General features: G+C 39.7%; 1 protein-coding gene across 1 annotated transcript; it reads left to right on the forward strand.

The window, feature by feature from the left end:
- Nucleotides 1-91: 91 nt before the first annotated feature.
- Nucleotides 92-11,277, forward strand: PMS2 (PMS1 homolog 2, mismatch repair system component). Its single transcript, XM_064725664.1, has 15 exons — nt 92-218; nt 442-581; nt 1,174-1,260; nt 2,208-2,310; nt 2,970-3,153; nt 3,609-3,776; nt 4,935-5,032; nt 5,162-5,261; nt 6,115-6,199; nt 6,603-6,755; nt 7,743-8,637; nt 9,425-9,592; nt 10,056-10,156; nt 10,358-10,527; nt 10,897-11,277. Exons 1-15 carry the CDS (start codon nt 199-201, stop codon nt 11,038-11,040), a joined length of 2,616 nt encoding a protein of 871 aa, XP_064581734.1. The 5' UTR covers nt 92-198; the 3' UTR covers nt 11,041-11,277.
- Nucleotides 11,278-11,714: the final 437 nt, after the last annotated feature.

Consider the following 11,714-nt stretch of genomic DNA (forward strand, 5'->3'; position numbering starts at 1 on the left):
ACACCCAATGGGCTACGGGTTCGCCCGTACGGCCTCCTGCTATTGGCCGGCGTTGAGTTGCGGAGCTCCTCCCCACAGGGCGGTGGGCGGGGTTGCGCCGTCCGTGTGGGACGGGCACGCTCCGGCCGCTCCTGGCGCTGAGCGAGCGGGGCGGGAGCCTGAGGAGAGCGCGGCGCGTCCCGCCCCGCCGGGGCCCCGATGGAGGCGGCTGAGCCCTGGTGAGTGTGTGCACCGACCCGGCACCGGCCCTGGTCCCCGCGCTCTCACCCCCTGCCCAGGCCGCTTTGCTCCCCTCACGGGAGCCGCGCTCCTCGCACGGGCCGTATCCGCGGTTCCGGCTTCCCCTGGTTCCTGCCTCGCCACCCGGCTCGCTTGGGGAAGCCTGAGGGGTTTCTGCCCGCTCTCACCGCTGCCCGTGCTTTGCTGTCCCTCTGTCCCCAGCCCGCAGCCCGCCGGGGCCATCCGGCCCATCGACCGCCGGTCTGTGCATCGCATCTGCTCGGGGCAGGTCGTGCTGAACCTCGGCACTGCCGTGAAAGAGCTGCTGGAGAACAGCCTGGATGCCGGAGCTACCAACATCGGTAACTCTTCCTCGAATTTTAGAACTTTCCATAGGCTTCTAAAGCACGTCGTTTTCCTCAAAACCGAGTGCATGTGAACAAATCTGGGCAAATACTTTCTGCTTGGGCCAAGCATCTTTGCAGTGATTTTACATCTCAGGTTAATAAAACATTCTGGTTCCCAGACTCCAGCTGCATTCCTAGCAGCATGTGAGACTGTGTTATTTAATTTCTAGTGGCCCCTTTGGCCACTAAAAAAGTGGTTGTTCCATGCAGCAGTGTTGATCAGGCTGTGCCAGCCGCTGGCCTTGGGCTAGCACAGGGTAAAGGCAGGGCTGGTTTCCAGAGCATCCAGGATGGTGGCTGGGATAATTGGGAAAACTTCTGTTGAGACAGAAGTTCAGTGAAGCTGAATTATCTGCAACTACAGACTGGTTTGCATTAGATGGACCTTACTTTTGACAGCAGTTAGGGGTTAGCTTTTTTCCCCTGTTGTTATTCAACTTTGACGTGGAAAGTTATTATTTGAAAAGTTGACTTCAAGTGCAAAATTTATACCAAACACCATGTGTGAACATAAAGGATTAATATACTTTATGTCTCAATTTTGTAGATATAAAACTTAAAGATCATGGGGCAGAACTGATAGAAGTTTCAGATAATGGAGTTGGAGTGGAAGAGGAAAACTTTGAAGGCTTGAGTAAGTTGAAATTTTTTTTGTAATTTAGATGTGGGCATTTAGTTTAATCATATTTAATGGACACTTGGCTTTTACATAATGTGTGTGTTACCTGCAAGACTAGAGCAACACTAGACTGGGCTTCTGTAGTGCTCTTGTGGTTATAGTTCTTGTGCCTCAGAAACAGTCTTTGGTTATTTTGCTTATTTAAGTGGCACAAGCAATAGAAATAATCACAGAGGAGAAAATCTTAAAAATCCATGTGGATTAATTCATATTTAATCATTGGTCGTTGTTGGAGTTGAGCTGTGTGGAAGGGGCTGCTTTGGGAAGGTGAATTATAAACTCGAGTATTGCTGAAGTGGAACTGACATTGCCCTGCCTGTCAAACTTCCCATTTGCGAGTCTGGAGCTGCACAAAATGGGAGCAGAAACAACACTGCCTGATGAATCTAACCTCTGCAGCAGAAATACTGTCATTTCTTTTTTGATAAAACACCTAGGAATCTTTTCCCCATAGATTATTCCTCAGTAACTTTGGTGTTCACTGAGCAATTGTGGTTCATCAGAAGCTCAGTGTGCTGCTGTTCCAGCACAGTGAGGGTTCAGGGGTGCTGCTGTTTGTGCTCTGTGCCCATGCACAGCACAGGCTGGACAAAATCTGTGACAGGTCCAGCAGCAGCACAGGCAGGAACTGTGTCCTGCTCTGAGGCATCTTGCAGAGCTTATAGCAATAATGCTGAATAAATCTGTGATGTAAGTGTGAAATGGCAGGTGCATCTGAGGATTTTAAAGAGCTCTTGTTTATAGGAAAAAGGGAAAGCAAGCAGTATTTTGTCTTTAATCGTTATGTGAAATGCAGTGAATTATACAGAAGGTGTTTTGCTTCTTGATATGCAGACAAAATGTACTTGCATAGACCAGTGGCACTTTGAAGTAAAATGTAAATTTGAAATATCTTTTTCCAGCTCTGAAACATTACACATCAAAGATACAAGATTTTTCTGATCTAATACATGTTGAAACATTTGGGTTTCGAGGTGAAGCTTTGAGTTCACTGTGTGCATTAAGGTAATTAATATTATTTATTAGTAGTAGGAAGTTACTGTATGCACAAAAACACTGCAATTTTTAAGTTTACCATTATTGACAAAGTGGGGCTTTGGAAACTTCCAGTTCCTGACTGTCAGGTCAGTTTTGAGCAATAGGTTACATGACATCCTGAGTCATTTCCAACAAAATTATTCTGTGTTTCTAAGCACCTAATTGGTCATTTTATGTACAAAATTGGTGTTACTTAAGGCTGCAGATCTTTACAGGGTGGGATTGTGTATTTGCATGAGTATTTGATGTAAAGCACTGTAATATTTAAGTGCTGGTTGTTAGGTTGTAACTCATTAAGGCTGTACTTAAATTTCTTTCAGACCAACTGTAGATTTTAAATCAGCCCTTGTACAGTGCTGCTGGTATCTGTTAGTGACTGTAGTGTTCAGCAAAACTGGATTTTAACACTGAGTTTTATAAGAGGGGGATAAAAGGGATACAAATAAGAATGTGTAGCTAGGGAAACGTTACACTACTCTAAAGAGCAGGTTCTTGGTTGTGTATGGGGAAGAGTTGTTTTAATGAAATTACCAGTATTGCTGTAGTTTCTATGCTGCTTGTCATGGGGAATAGATAAGATAATGTGGTGCTCAGTGATAATCCTGTTGCCTCTCTCCTCCCACCAGTGACGTCACCATTTTCACCTGTCACAAGTCAGCCAAGGTTGGGACCCGTTTGGTGTTTGATCACAATGGCAGAATCACCCAGAGGGCTCCTTTCCCTCGGCAGCAGGGCACCACTGTCAGCATCCAGCAGTTGTTTTACACCTTGCCAGTGCGGCACAAAGAGTTCCAGAGAAACATCAAAAAGGTCAGAAATTCCCAATTCAAAGCAGCATTGTCCCCCAGAATTCATTCACTGCTGAATGAAATTCACTTCTCTGTAGAATGTACTGATTACAGACTATTTCATGCCTGTCTTACATCTTAATCAAATAACAAAAGTCTTCTTGTATGCTTTTCTCTTCTACTTTGCAATATTTGGATTTAAAGGTACATTCTCAGATTTTCAGATTTTGAAAAGAATCCATACCCTGATCACTGATCTGTATTTTAAAATTAGGGACTGCTGTGTTGTGGCTAAATATGTCTTGTAAACATCCTGTTTGTTTTTAAAGTTCTATTTTTCATATATATATATTTTAAACTTAGTTGTAAAGATTTTAAGGATCAAACTCCTCCTTTTGTTATTGAATGCTTTGTTTATACATTTGTGTTTTAAAAAGAGATTTCATATGAATTTGAACTTTCTTTTTCCTTTAATAGGAATATGCAAAAATGGTGCAGCTGTTGCAAGCCTACTGCATTATTTCCAAAGGAGTGAGGATTAACTGCACTAATCAAATTGGCCAGGGGAAAAAAAGCTGTGTGATATCCACTGCTGGAAGTCCCAGTTTAAAGGAGAACATTGGAGCAGTATTTGGACAAAAACAGGTATTGCCTTTATTATTGAAAAGAGAGAGGATGTAGCTGTGTAGAGGGAATTTTAATATTTAGTGAGTGTGAGAGGATGGAGTGTTGGCCTGCAGCACACCCCAGAGGCCGACAGAGGACAGACACCCCGGATCTGAAAGTCCTGGATCTGCTCAGAGATGTTTTAGAAATTATTTTCAACATGGGGTTATGGCTTAAGATCTCTCTGAAAGCAGCTTTAAGAGCTGTTGTGTCAGCAGATGGACTGTGTGTCACAAGAACAAACAATTTAAAAAATCCTTAAAATGGTGTGATGTGAAAGTCTTAACTGGAGAACAGAAAACAGAAATATCCACTCTGGCAAACTCTTCCTATGAAACTGAGTTTTATTGTGGATAACCTTTAAATGGGATTGCAGTCAGCCCCTGTAAAGCTGTGGACTGTGATGCTTTCTAAGGAACACCTGTAAAAATAATTGTTATCCTCTAGATGAGAGCAGAGATGAAAAAAGCTCAAAAACATCCTTCCTACAGCTGTATATTACAGTAATCAGAAATACTGAGTGGTTGATGGCTGCTGGCTGTGGATAAACAATTTTTCCCTCCACAGCACCCATACATAGAATGTTTAGCTTACAGCCTGTTTCTTAATATTGAATACTTAAATTGATAGGAGCTGCTCTAATGGCAGAAAAATAATAGTGGCATGACTGGGAAAATGTTTCTGGTAAATGTAATTGTTCTTAGGGAGCTAGTGATTCAAATAACACATTTTTAGTAGTTTTATTGTCCTTTTAAAAAAAACTTCTATTACTCTTTTTGTCTTTTATTATAGCATAAAATTTGTTTAGGTGATATATATGTCAGAGTGTGAATCATTTTGTTGTTCTGCCTGTGTACATTTAATGTGAGGGTCTGTGAAATAACTTAAGCACAGGTTGTGATATCAAAGGATGAAAACAGACATTTCTTAGAGGAATATCTTTGTTTCTCAGCAAACAGTGTTACTATTTTCTAGTAGGTTTGGATATTTTAAGTATTTGTCTTGCTCAGCTCTTGGTCAGCCAAACCTACCATTTTTCTCAAATAAATTTTAAGGCTAATAAATGACAATAAAATAAAATGGAAAAATCTGTGTAGGTTTGATGTTTCACTTTGTTCCCTTTTTTTCTTTTTTCAGTTGCAGAGCCTTATTCCTTTCGTTCAGCTTCCTCCTAGTGAAGCTGTTTGTGAAGAATATGGACTCAACCCTGCTGCCATGCCACAAAATCTCTATAGGTAATTAGGAAAGTGCAAGCCCCTGCTGCCTGTGGCACTTTGCCATTCCATTCACTGATGCTGTGGAACAGTGTTTCCTTAAGGCCCCTATCAAACACATTCCCCTTCCTCTCCCACTGTTCCCAACAGCATTGGCGGCTTCATTTCCCGCTGTGATCACGGTGTGGGAAGGAGCACGACAGACAGACAGTTCTTCTTCATCAACCAACGGCCCTGTGATCCAGCCAAGGTGAGGGGGTGTCCTGGTTTAGGGCAAATTTGTTAAAGAATCTGCAAAGGAGGGCCCCTCCAGAAAGCGAAACCCACAATCCGGTTCGGGAAAAAATTCCTCGGAGAGAGGTGGAAAGAACCTGTTTGTTTGACAGACACAGCATCCCCCAGCACACAAAATGAACAATACCCGATGACACCGCTCTGAGAAAGATGGCAAAATCAGAAAGTCTCTTTGGGGGTGGTTGCTCTGTTCTCAGTCCCTCCGGCGCTGGGCCAGCCGCTGCAGCCGAACCCTTGGTGTTCCCGGGTCCCAGTCCGGAGCAGGTTCGAGATGGTCACAGAAGCAGGAGAGGAGAAACAGTCCAGGAAGCAATGTGGACTGTTTAGCTAGAACTAGCTAATAGGCAGAGGCAGAAAGCAGAGCAGAAGCAAGAGCAGAAAAAGAGAGCAAGCAAAGCAGCAAGCTGAAGCTGGAAGTGAAGAAACAGCCCTATGTACCGCTTGTCTCTGTGTCCTGATAAGAGAAACCCAAATAAAACTTCCACTCTTCAGAGCCGGTCTTAAAGGCACAGAACAAATGAATGGGGATATACAAGCATCATAACATCACCCCAGGACAGGGGGCTGTTTTCTGTCTCAGCCTCACTAACTCAATATTCTCTGGAAACCTCAGCATTAGCACTCATGTCTGTGTTTGTTTCTTGGTAGTAGAAGTTCCTCTGTCTCAAGTTTCTCTCTTAGTTGTGTCTATTTGAGTGAACAAGATATTAATCATACAAAATATGTTATAGTACATTAATTAATATGCACTGGTGCAAAATAGAAGATAATATTTTTGAAATTTATTGGCTTTTTCACCTTTTTTGCAGGTGGTCAAGATTGTGAATGAAGTTTATCACTTACACAATAAACACCAGTATCCATTTGTTGTCCTTAACATTGGGGTAGATTCTGGTACGTTCTGAATAATTTTTAGTAACTTCAGTAAAGGTTATTACAATTTATTCTTCAATGTTGTTTGTATTTAGAGAATATTGTCATTGTCATCTGTATGACTTCCTGCACTCTGGGGATTTTTAATGCTCTGTTGGTGAGGGAGAAATAAAATCTAACTGTGGTTCCACTGTTTTTCCCCTCCACCTTTTCTATACTCAAAAATAACTTCTTAAGTGATGAGGAAGGGCTCATGTTAAATACAAGAAAACTTGTATCATGTGTTTTTTTGCTGGGATGTTGAGACAGCTAAATCTGATTTGCAGACAAAATGGCAAACAAACCAGAACTAATTCTGTATAATAACACTGCATTTTATTTGTAAAGCACTTATTGCAGTTATTTTTTTCTTTTTCTTTTCCAGAGTGTGTTGACATCAATGTAACTCCTGACAAAAGGCAGATTTTACTTCAGGAGGAAAAGTTTTTATTAGCAATTCTAAAGACTTCTCTGCTGGAGATGTTTGGTAGTGATGTTAACAAACTGAATGTCAATCAGAAACTTCTGGACATTGCAGGTAGGACACAAAATGTGGAAGTTTTGAGTATGGTATATGGCAGAGAATTAAGATGGAAAAAAGTGTTTTTAAAAACCCAAAAAAAAACCGAAAAAGAAAATTAAATAAAAAATAAAGAAGGACCCAAAGTTATTAAGTGATTGTTATGGAAATGACTCATGCCAGCACAGCAGGATTTACAGTCAACTTTGTGAGGAAAAAATTCACACAGAATTAATTGATAATGCTTGCAAAAGATTTCTCCCAAGATACTAAAAGGGACCTATGGCTTTTTTATGAAAATGTCTGTGAGAAAAATGGTTAAGGGATCATAAATAAAATACAAAAATTAAGTATGAGTTTATTGGGTTTTAAACTTTGATTCTTTTATGTTACCTACAGAAATTGGTGATTCTCTTGTGACTGTGCAGTCTTTCAAGATCATCTCATTCTCTTCCTTTCATTCAACAGAGCCCCTTCAAATTTTCCTTTTTGCTGACCTACAGAATCAGTTGTAGCCTGATTCCCACTGTTATTTTAAATTAACCTTCAGTAAAATCCTTGTTGGAGTGGCAGTTGATGGGGTTGAAGTTCTCTAATACTCCATATACTCTAAGGGCCTATTCTGCCAGCTCCTTAACACTTTGCCAATGGAATTTTATAGTGACCATTAAAGTGTAAGAGCAATTCACTTTTCATTGTCACTCTGTCATTAAACTCTTTTGGTAATATAAATAAATGTGCTGATTGGACTGATTACTGTTCCAGTTTAAAAAGAGACCACAAATTAATTTTTAGTAGTGTCATTAAATGTCCTCAAGATGTAACTGTTTCTGTGTTTGATATTAATGCATTTCAGCCCTGTATTCACTGTCTGAAGCTTCAGGGCTCCTTGGGCACTTTGCTATTTTTCTACCTCTTTTCATTCCTTTTCCTAAAGTACATAATTTAATTCATGTTTCCAGCTAACTTAGAATCTTGAAATGCTCTGTATTGTGATTTCATTAGGTAACTTGAAGAAGACACTTCCTGAAGAGGCAGAAAGGCCTCAGGCAGACATTCTGTCTGACTCTGAGACCGAGAGTCCAAGTGGTGAAGGCAAAAGAATAATGACTCTTGCCAGATTAAGGGAGTCATTCTCTCTCCATCAAGCAACAGAAAGTAATTTCCAAAGCTCTAAAAAGGTAAAACAGCAGCACAGTTCCCCTAGACAAAGGTTACTTGATCTCACTGGGGGGACTGTAAAGATTCAAAAGGCTCTCTTGACTAAGAAGGCTGAAAGTTGTCAGAAGTTGGACTCAGAGGTGTCAGTTCCAAGGAGACACTTGGGAAAATTAGAAGATGCTTCAGATTCTGGATTCTGCAGTATTTCTGAGTCAGATGCTGGATGTAGTACACCAGAAGCTGGAAGCTGCATCAATAGTGAAAGTGCAGTTAATTCTGAGGAAGAATTCTGTAGCACAGAAGAACAGATGCAGAAGGAATGTCTTACAACTGCTGGGTGCAGTAAGAAATCACTGGACTGTGATGTTCAGGTCTTGGGCACTGAACCTGAGCTGGATCAAGTGAATGACTGGACTGATCAAAACAAGCTTTCTCAAGAAGCAAATGGTTGTTCCCCAAGAGTAAAACGTTTTAAAAGCAGAAACTTTAAAAGTGAAACAGATGATTCCAAGGCAGGTAAATATCCTGAAGTGAAGAACACTAGTGTTGATGTACTGGTGGAAGTTAAAAAGAAAATTGTGCCTCTTGAATTCTCTATGAAGGTCTTGGCAGAAAAAGTAAAAAAGGTAATACAGCAACAACAGAAAAATACAGAAACTGAAAATTACAGAAGATTTAAAGCAAAAATTAGTCCTGGGGACAATAAAGTAGCAGAAGATGAATTAAGAAAAGAGATCAGGTATTTCTGCTTTCACTTGTTTAATATATTTAACTCCTCAGTTAATAAAATTAGTTAAGCAAAAATATAAGACCTGTCTTGAGGGTGGGCAAGAGGCTTAGGTGTACCTGCTAGGTTTGGGTCTATTTTGTATTTAATGTCACAACAAAACTATTTGATGAGTTACTGTACTGACAGAGCAGCTACTTGAACTAAGTGCAAACAGAATGTGAGGCCACACTTAAAAGGCCACAGACTTCATGGATTTGGCTTAGATCAGCCTTTTAAATTGCAGCTCAGTCAGAAAACCACCAAATGTCACGACAGCACACTGAAAAGACTGCAGAGCTCATATTCCTCCCTTACGTGAATGAAATTTGGTGAGACATCCCTGGAAAAATAAAGTTACATTCAGGTGGTCAGGAGACAGTCAGTGTCTCTGATTTGTTAATATTTGAGTTTAAAAAATGTGTTAGGAAAGGCTTTAATAGTGAAAAGAAGGCAAATATGTCAGCTGCCTTCAAAACCACCCTGCCATCTTCAGTGTTACTTACCTGGGCTATTGCCATATTGCCTGCTTCCAATTTTGTTATCACAAATGGGGAAACCTGTCTTATTGCTGGATTTTGTTCTGCCAGAAATGGCCTCATAGGTTATTGGCAGATCTTCAACATTTATATCCTGCTTAAATAAGATTTTTTTTAAAATATAAAGTGTGTTCTGCAGGGGAGAAACAGAAGTTTTTAAGTTTTACATGATAACCGATAAAAGTCTAATTCATAATCTCTTTATATTTTTTTGTATACAGTAAAGAAATGTTTGCAAAAATGGAAATCATTGGCCAGTTCAATTTAGGGTTTATTATAGCAAAGCTGAATTCTGATCTTTTCATAATTGACCAGCATGCTACTGATGAGAAATACAACTTTGAGATGTTGCAACAGCACACTGTTCTCCAAGGTCAGAAGCTGATAGTGTAAGTATTCTCAGTGTTTAACAACAACATGTTTTAAGTTGAGTTCAATGTTTCAGAAGGATATCTGTGATTTATATTTATGTAGCATTTCACACATTCAGAACACTTGAGACTCAAGTGGTTTTTATATTCTGTGTTTCCAAGAGTCAATCCTTACATGAAACACAAATTCCATGGGTGCAGCTGTAGCTGTGCAGCGAGTCAGTGGCCAAACAGATTCCCCCCAGTGTGGCAGGATATTGGAAACTGTTCCTGCAGCAAGGAATGCTGCCCAGCTGACTTCATCTGCTGAGTAACACTTGGAAGCAACTGTTATCTAGTGAGATTTCCTTTTTTCACACAGCAGAGTGAAAAGTTTTACTGCAGAGCTCTGTTTTAAGTATTTCTAGGTTGTTTCTGAAATCTGTCTTCAATGCTCTGCACTGTGTATCTATGCAGCTCCATCTTTTTTTCTCTCTTTCAGGCCTCAAAATCTCAATTTAACAGCAGTAAATGAAACTGTATTGATTGAAAACCTGGAAATATTCAGAAAAAATGGCTTTGATTTTGTCATAAATGAAAATGGTGAGTTTGGTTGATGTTAAAAGGACATCTGCCATAGTTACCACTTTGGTTAGTTAGTTACATCTATCAAAAGATTAAACATTAGTATATATGCACATCACATCATAATAACATTTTAAAGTAGTTTCTCAGCTTTTCTCTCAAGAAAGAAGTAATTTCTTCTACTTCTCTGTTTCTTTGTTGTCATTGCAAACCTTCCAGCTCCTGTAACTCAAAGAGTTAAATTGGTATCATTGCCAACCAGCAAAAACTGGACTTTTGGGCCACAAGACATAGATGAGCTGATTTTCATGTTGAGTGACTGCCCTGGAGTGATGTGCAGGCCCTCCAGGGTCAGGCAGATGTTTGCTTCTCGAGCTTGCAGGAAGTCTGTAAGTACTGCACTTGATGTTTGTGTTCAAATAAATAAATAAATCCATTTCCTGATGTAGTGCAGGTGGCTCTATCTGCATGGGTATTGCAGGGCAAGTTTATTTACTGCTGAGTGTCAACAGCTAATATCCTCCCTTCTGTCCCTCATGTTTTCATATAGTGTACCTTGGGAAAAATTTCTGCTAGTTTTTTTATTTTGTTCCAAACTAATGCACTCATGAACCCACTGTTAGCTGTGTTTTGTCTTCTGATTGTCTGATTGAAGGTGGTTTTTATTTTTAATGCCTTTAATGCTGAAGTACTGCTCTGGTCTGTGTCAGCTGGCAAATGGAAAAAGGAAAGAATTCATTTTTTTCCTTTGCTTGCAGGTGATGATTGGAACTGCACTGAATGTGCAGGAAATGAGAAAACTGATCACCCACATGGGTGAGATTGAGCATCCCTGGAACTGCCCCCATGGAAGGCCTACCATGAGACACATAGTCAGTTTGGACTTGATTTCACCACAATAAGTCAGTGTCTGCTTATTAACATTTTAAATTTTAAATCTTGGCAATATTTTGAGCTTTTATCATGACTCTCTTATTTTGAGTAACAAAAATTTTAGGCAGTCTTCAAGTTGGAAACAAGAGCACTTGGAGGCATTCAGCAGGGTTTCCTTGTTATGCCTGTCATCAATACCAACATCCTGGAATTCATGTAAATAGCTTCTCTCTTATTGCAATTTACTGTGTCTTGTACTTCTTTGAGCAGCAATCAAAACTTTTATAAAATAAATACATTTATATATAAAGATAAGGAGTAGCTGAGCCTCATTTATAGAAATACACTAATTCTGAAAGTGAAGTGGAATGTGAATTCAAGTCCCTGGTAATGCTATAAACCAAATATTAGTTTTCAAGGTTTATACATCACATATATGATAATTTTAGAGAAAATGAAAATTATACATGAATTTAAATATTTTTTTTCTTATACCAAAGCTGGGTTTTGTTAGATAATTACTTAGAGCTTTAATATTGCATTTAATGATTAATTTCCTGTTATCCGTGTTTAAGGCTTGAATAGAATTATAAGACTGGCATCATTACTTGTTATTAGCATTGTTCCCTTCCAAATTCCAAACTTGTTTTTCAAGAACAGGGATTCTTTTTCTGATAATGAATGGGAAAAAAAGCTGGCACTG

Source organism: Zonotrichia leucophrys, chromosome 14, assembly GCF_028769735.1.
Source record: "Zonotrichia leucophrys gambelii isolate GWCS_2022_RI chromosome 14, RI_Zleu_2.0, whole genome shotgun sequence".
Lineage (NCBI taxonomy): Eukaryota > Metazoa > Chordata > Aves > Passeriformes > Passerellidae > Zonotrichia > Zonotrichia leucophrys.

What these genes read in the sequence shown, in the direction of transcription:
- PMS2 (XM_064725664.1), top strand. Translation starts at nt 199, where the DNA reads ATGGAGGCGGCTGAGCCCTG. An exon ending in TCCAGAGAAACATCAAAAAG is followed by an intron (nt 3,154 to 3,608) that starts GTCAGAAATTCC and finishes TTCCTTTAATAG; the next exon opens with GAATATGCAAAAATGGTGCA. An exon ending in GAAACTTCTGGACATTGCAG is followed by an intron (nt 6,756 to 7,742) that starts GTAGGACACAAA and finishes TGATTTCATTAG; the next exon opens with GTAACTTGAAGAAGACACTT.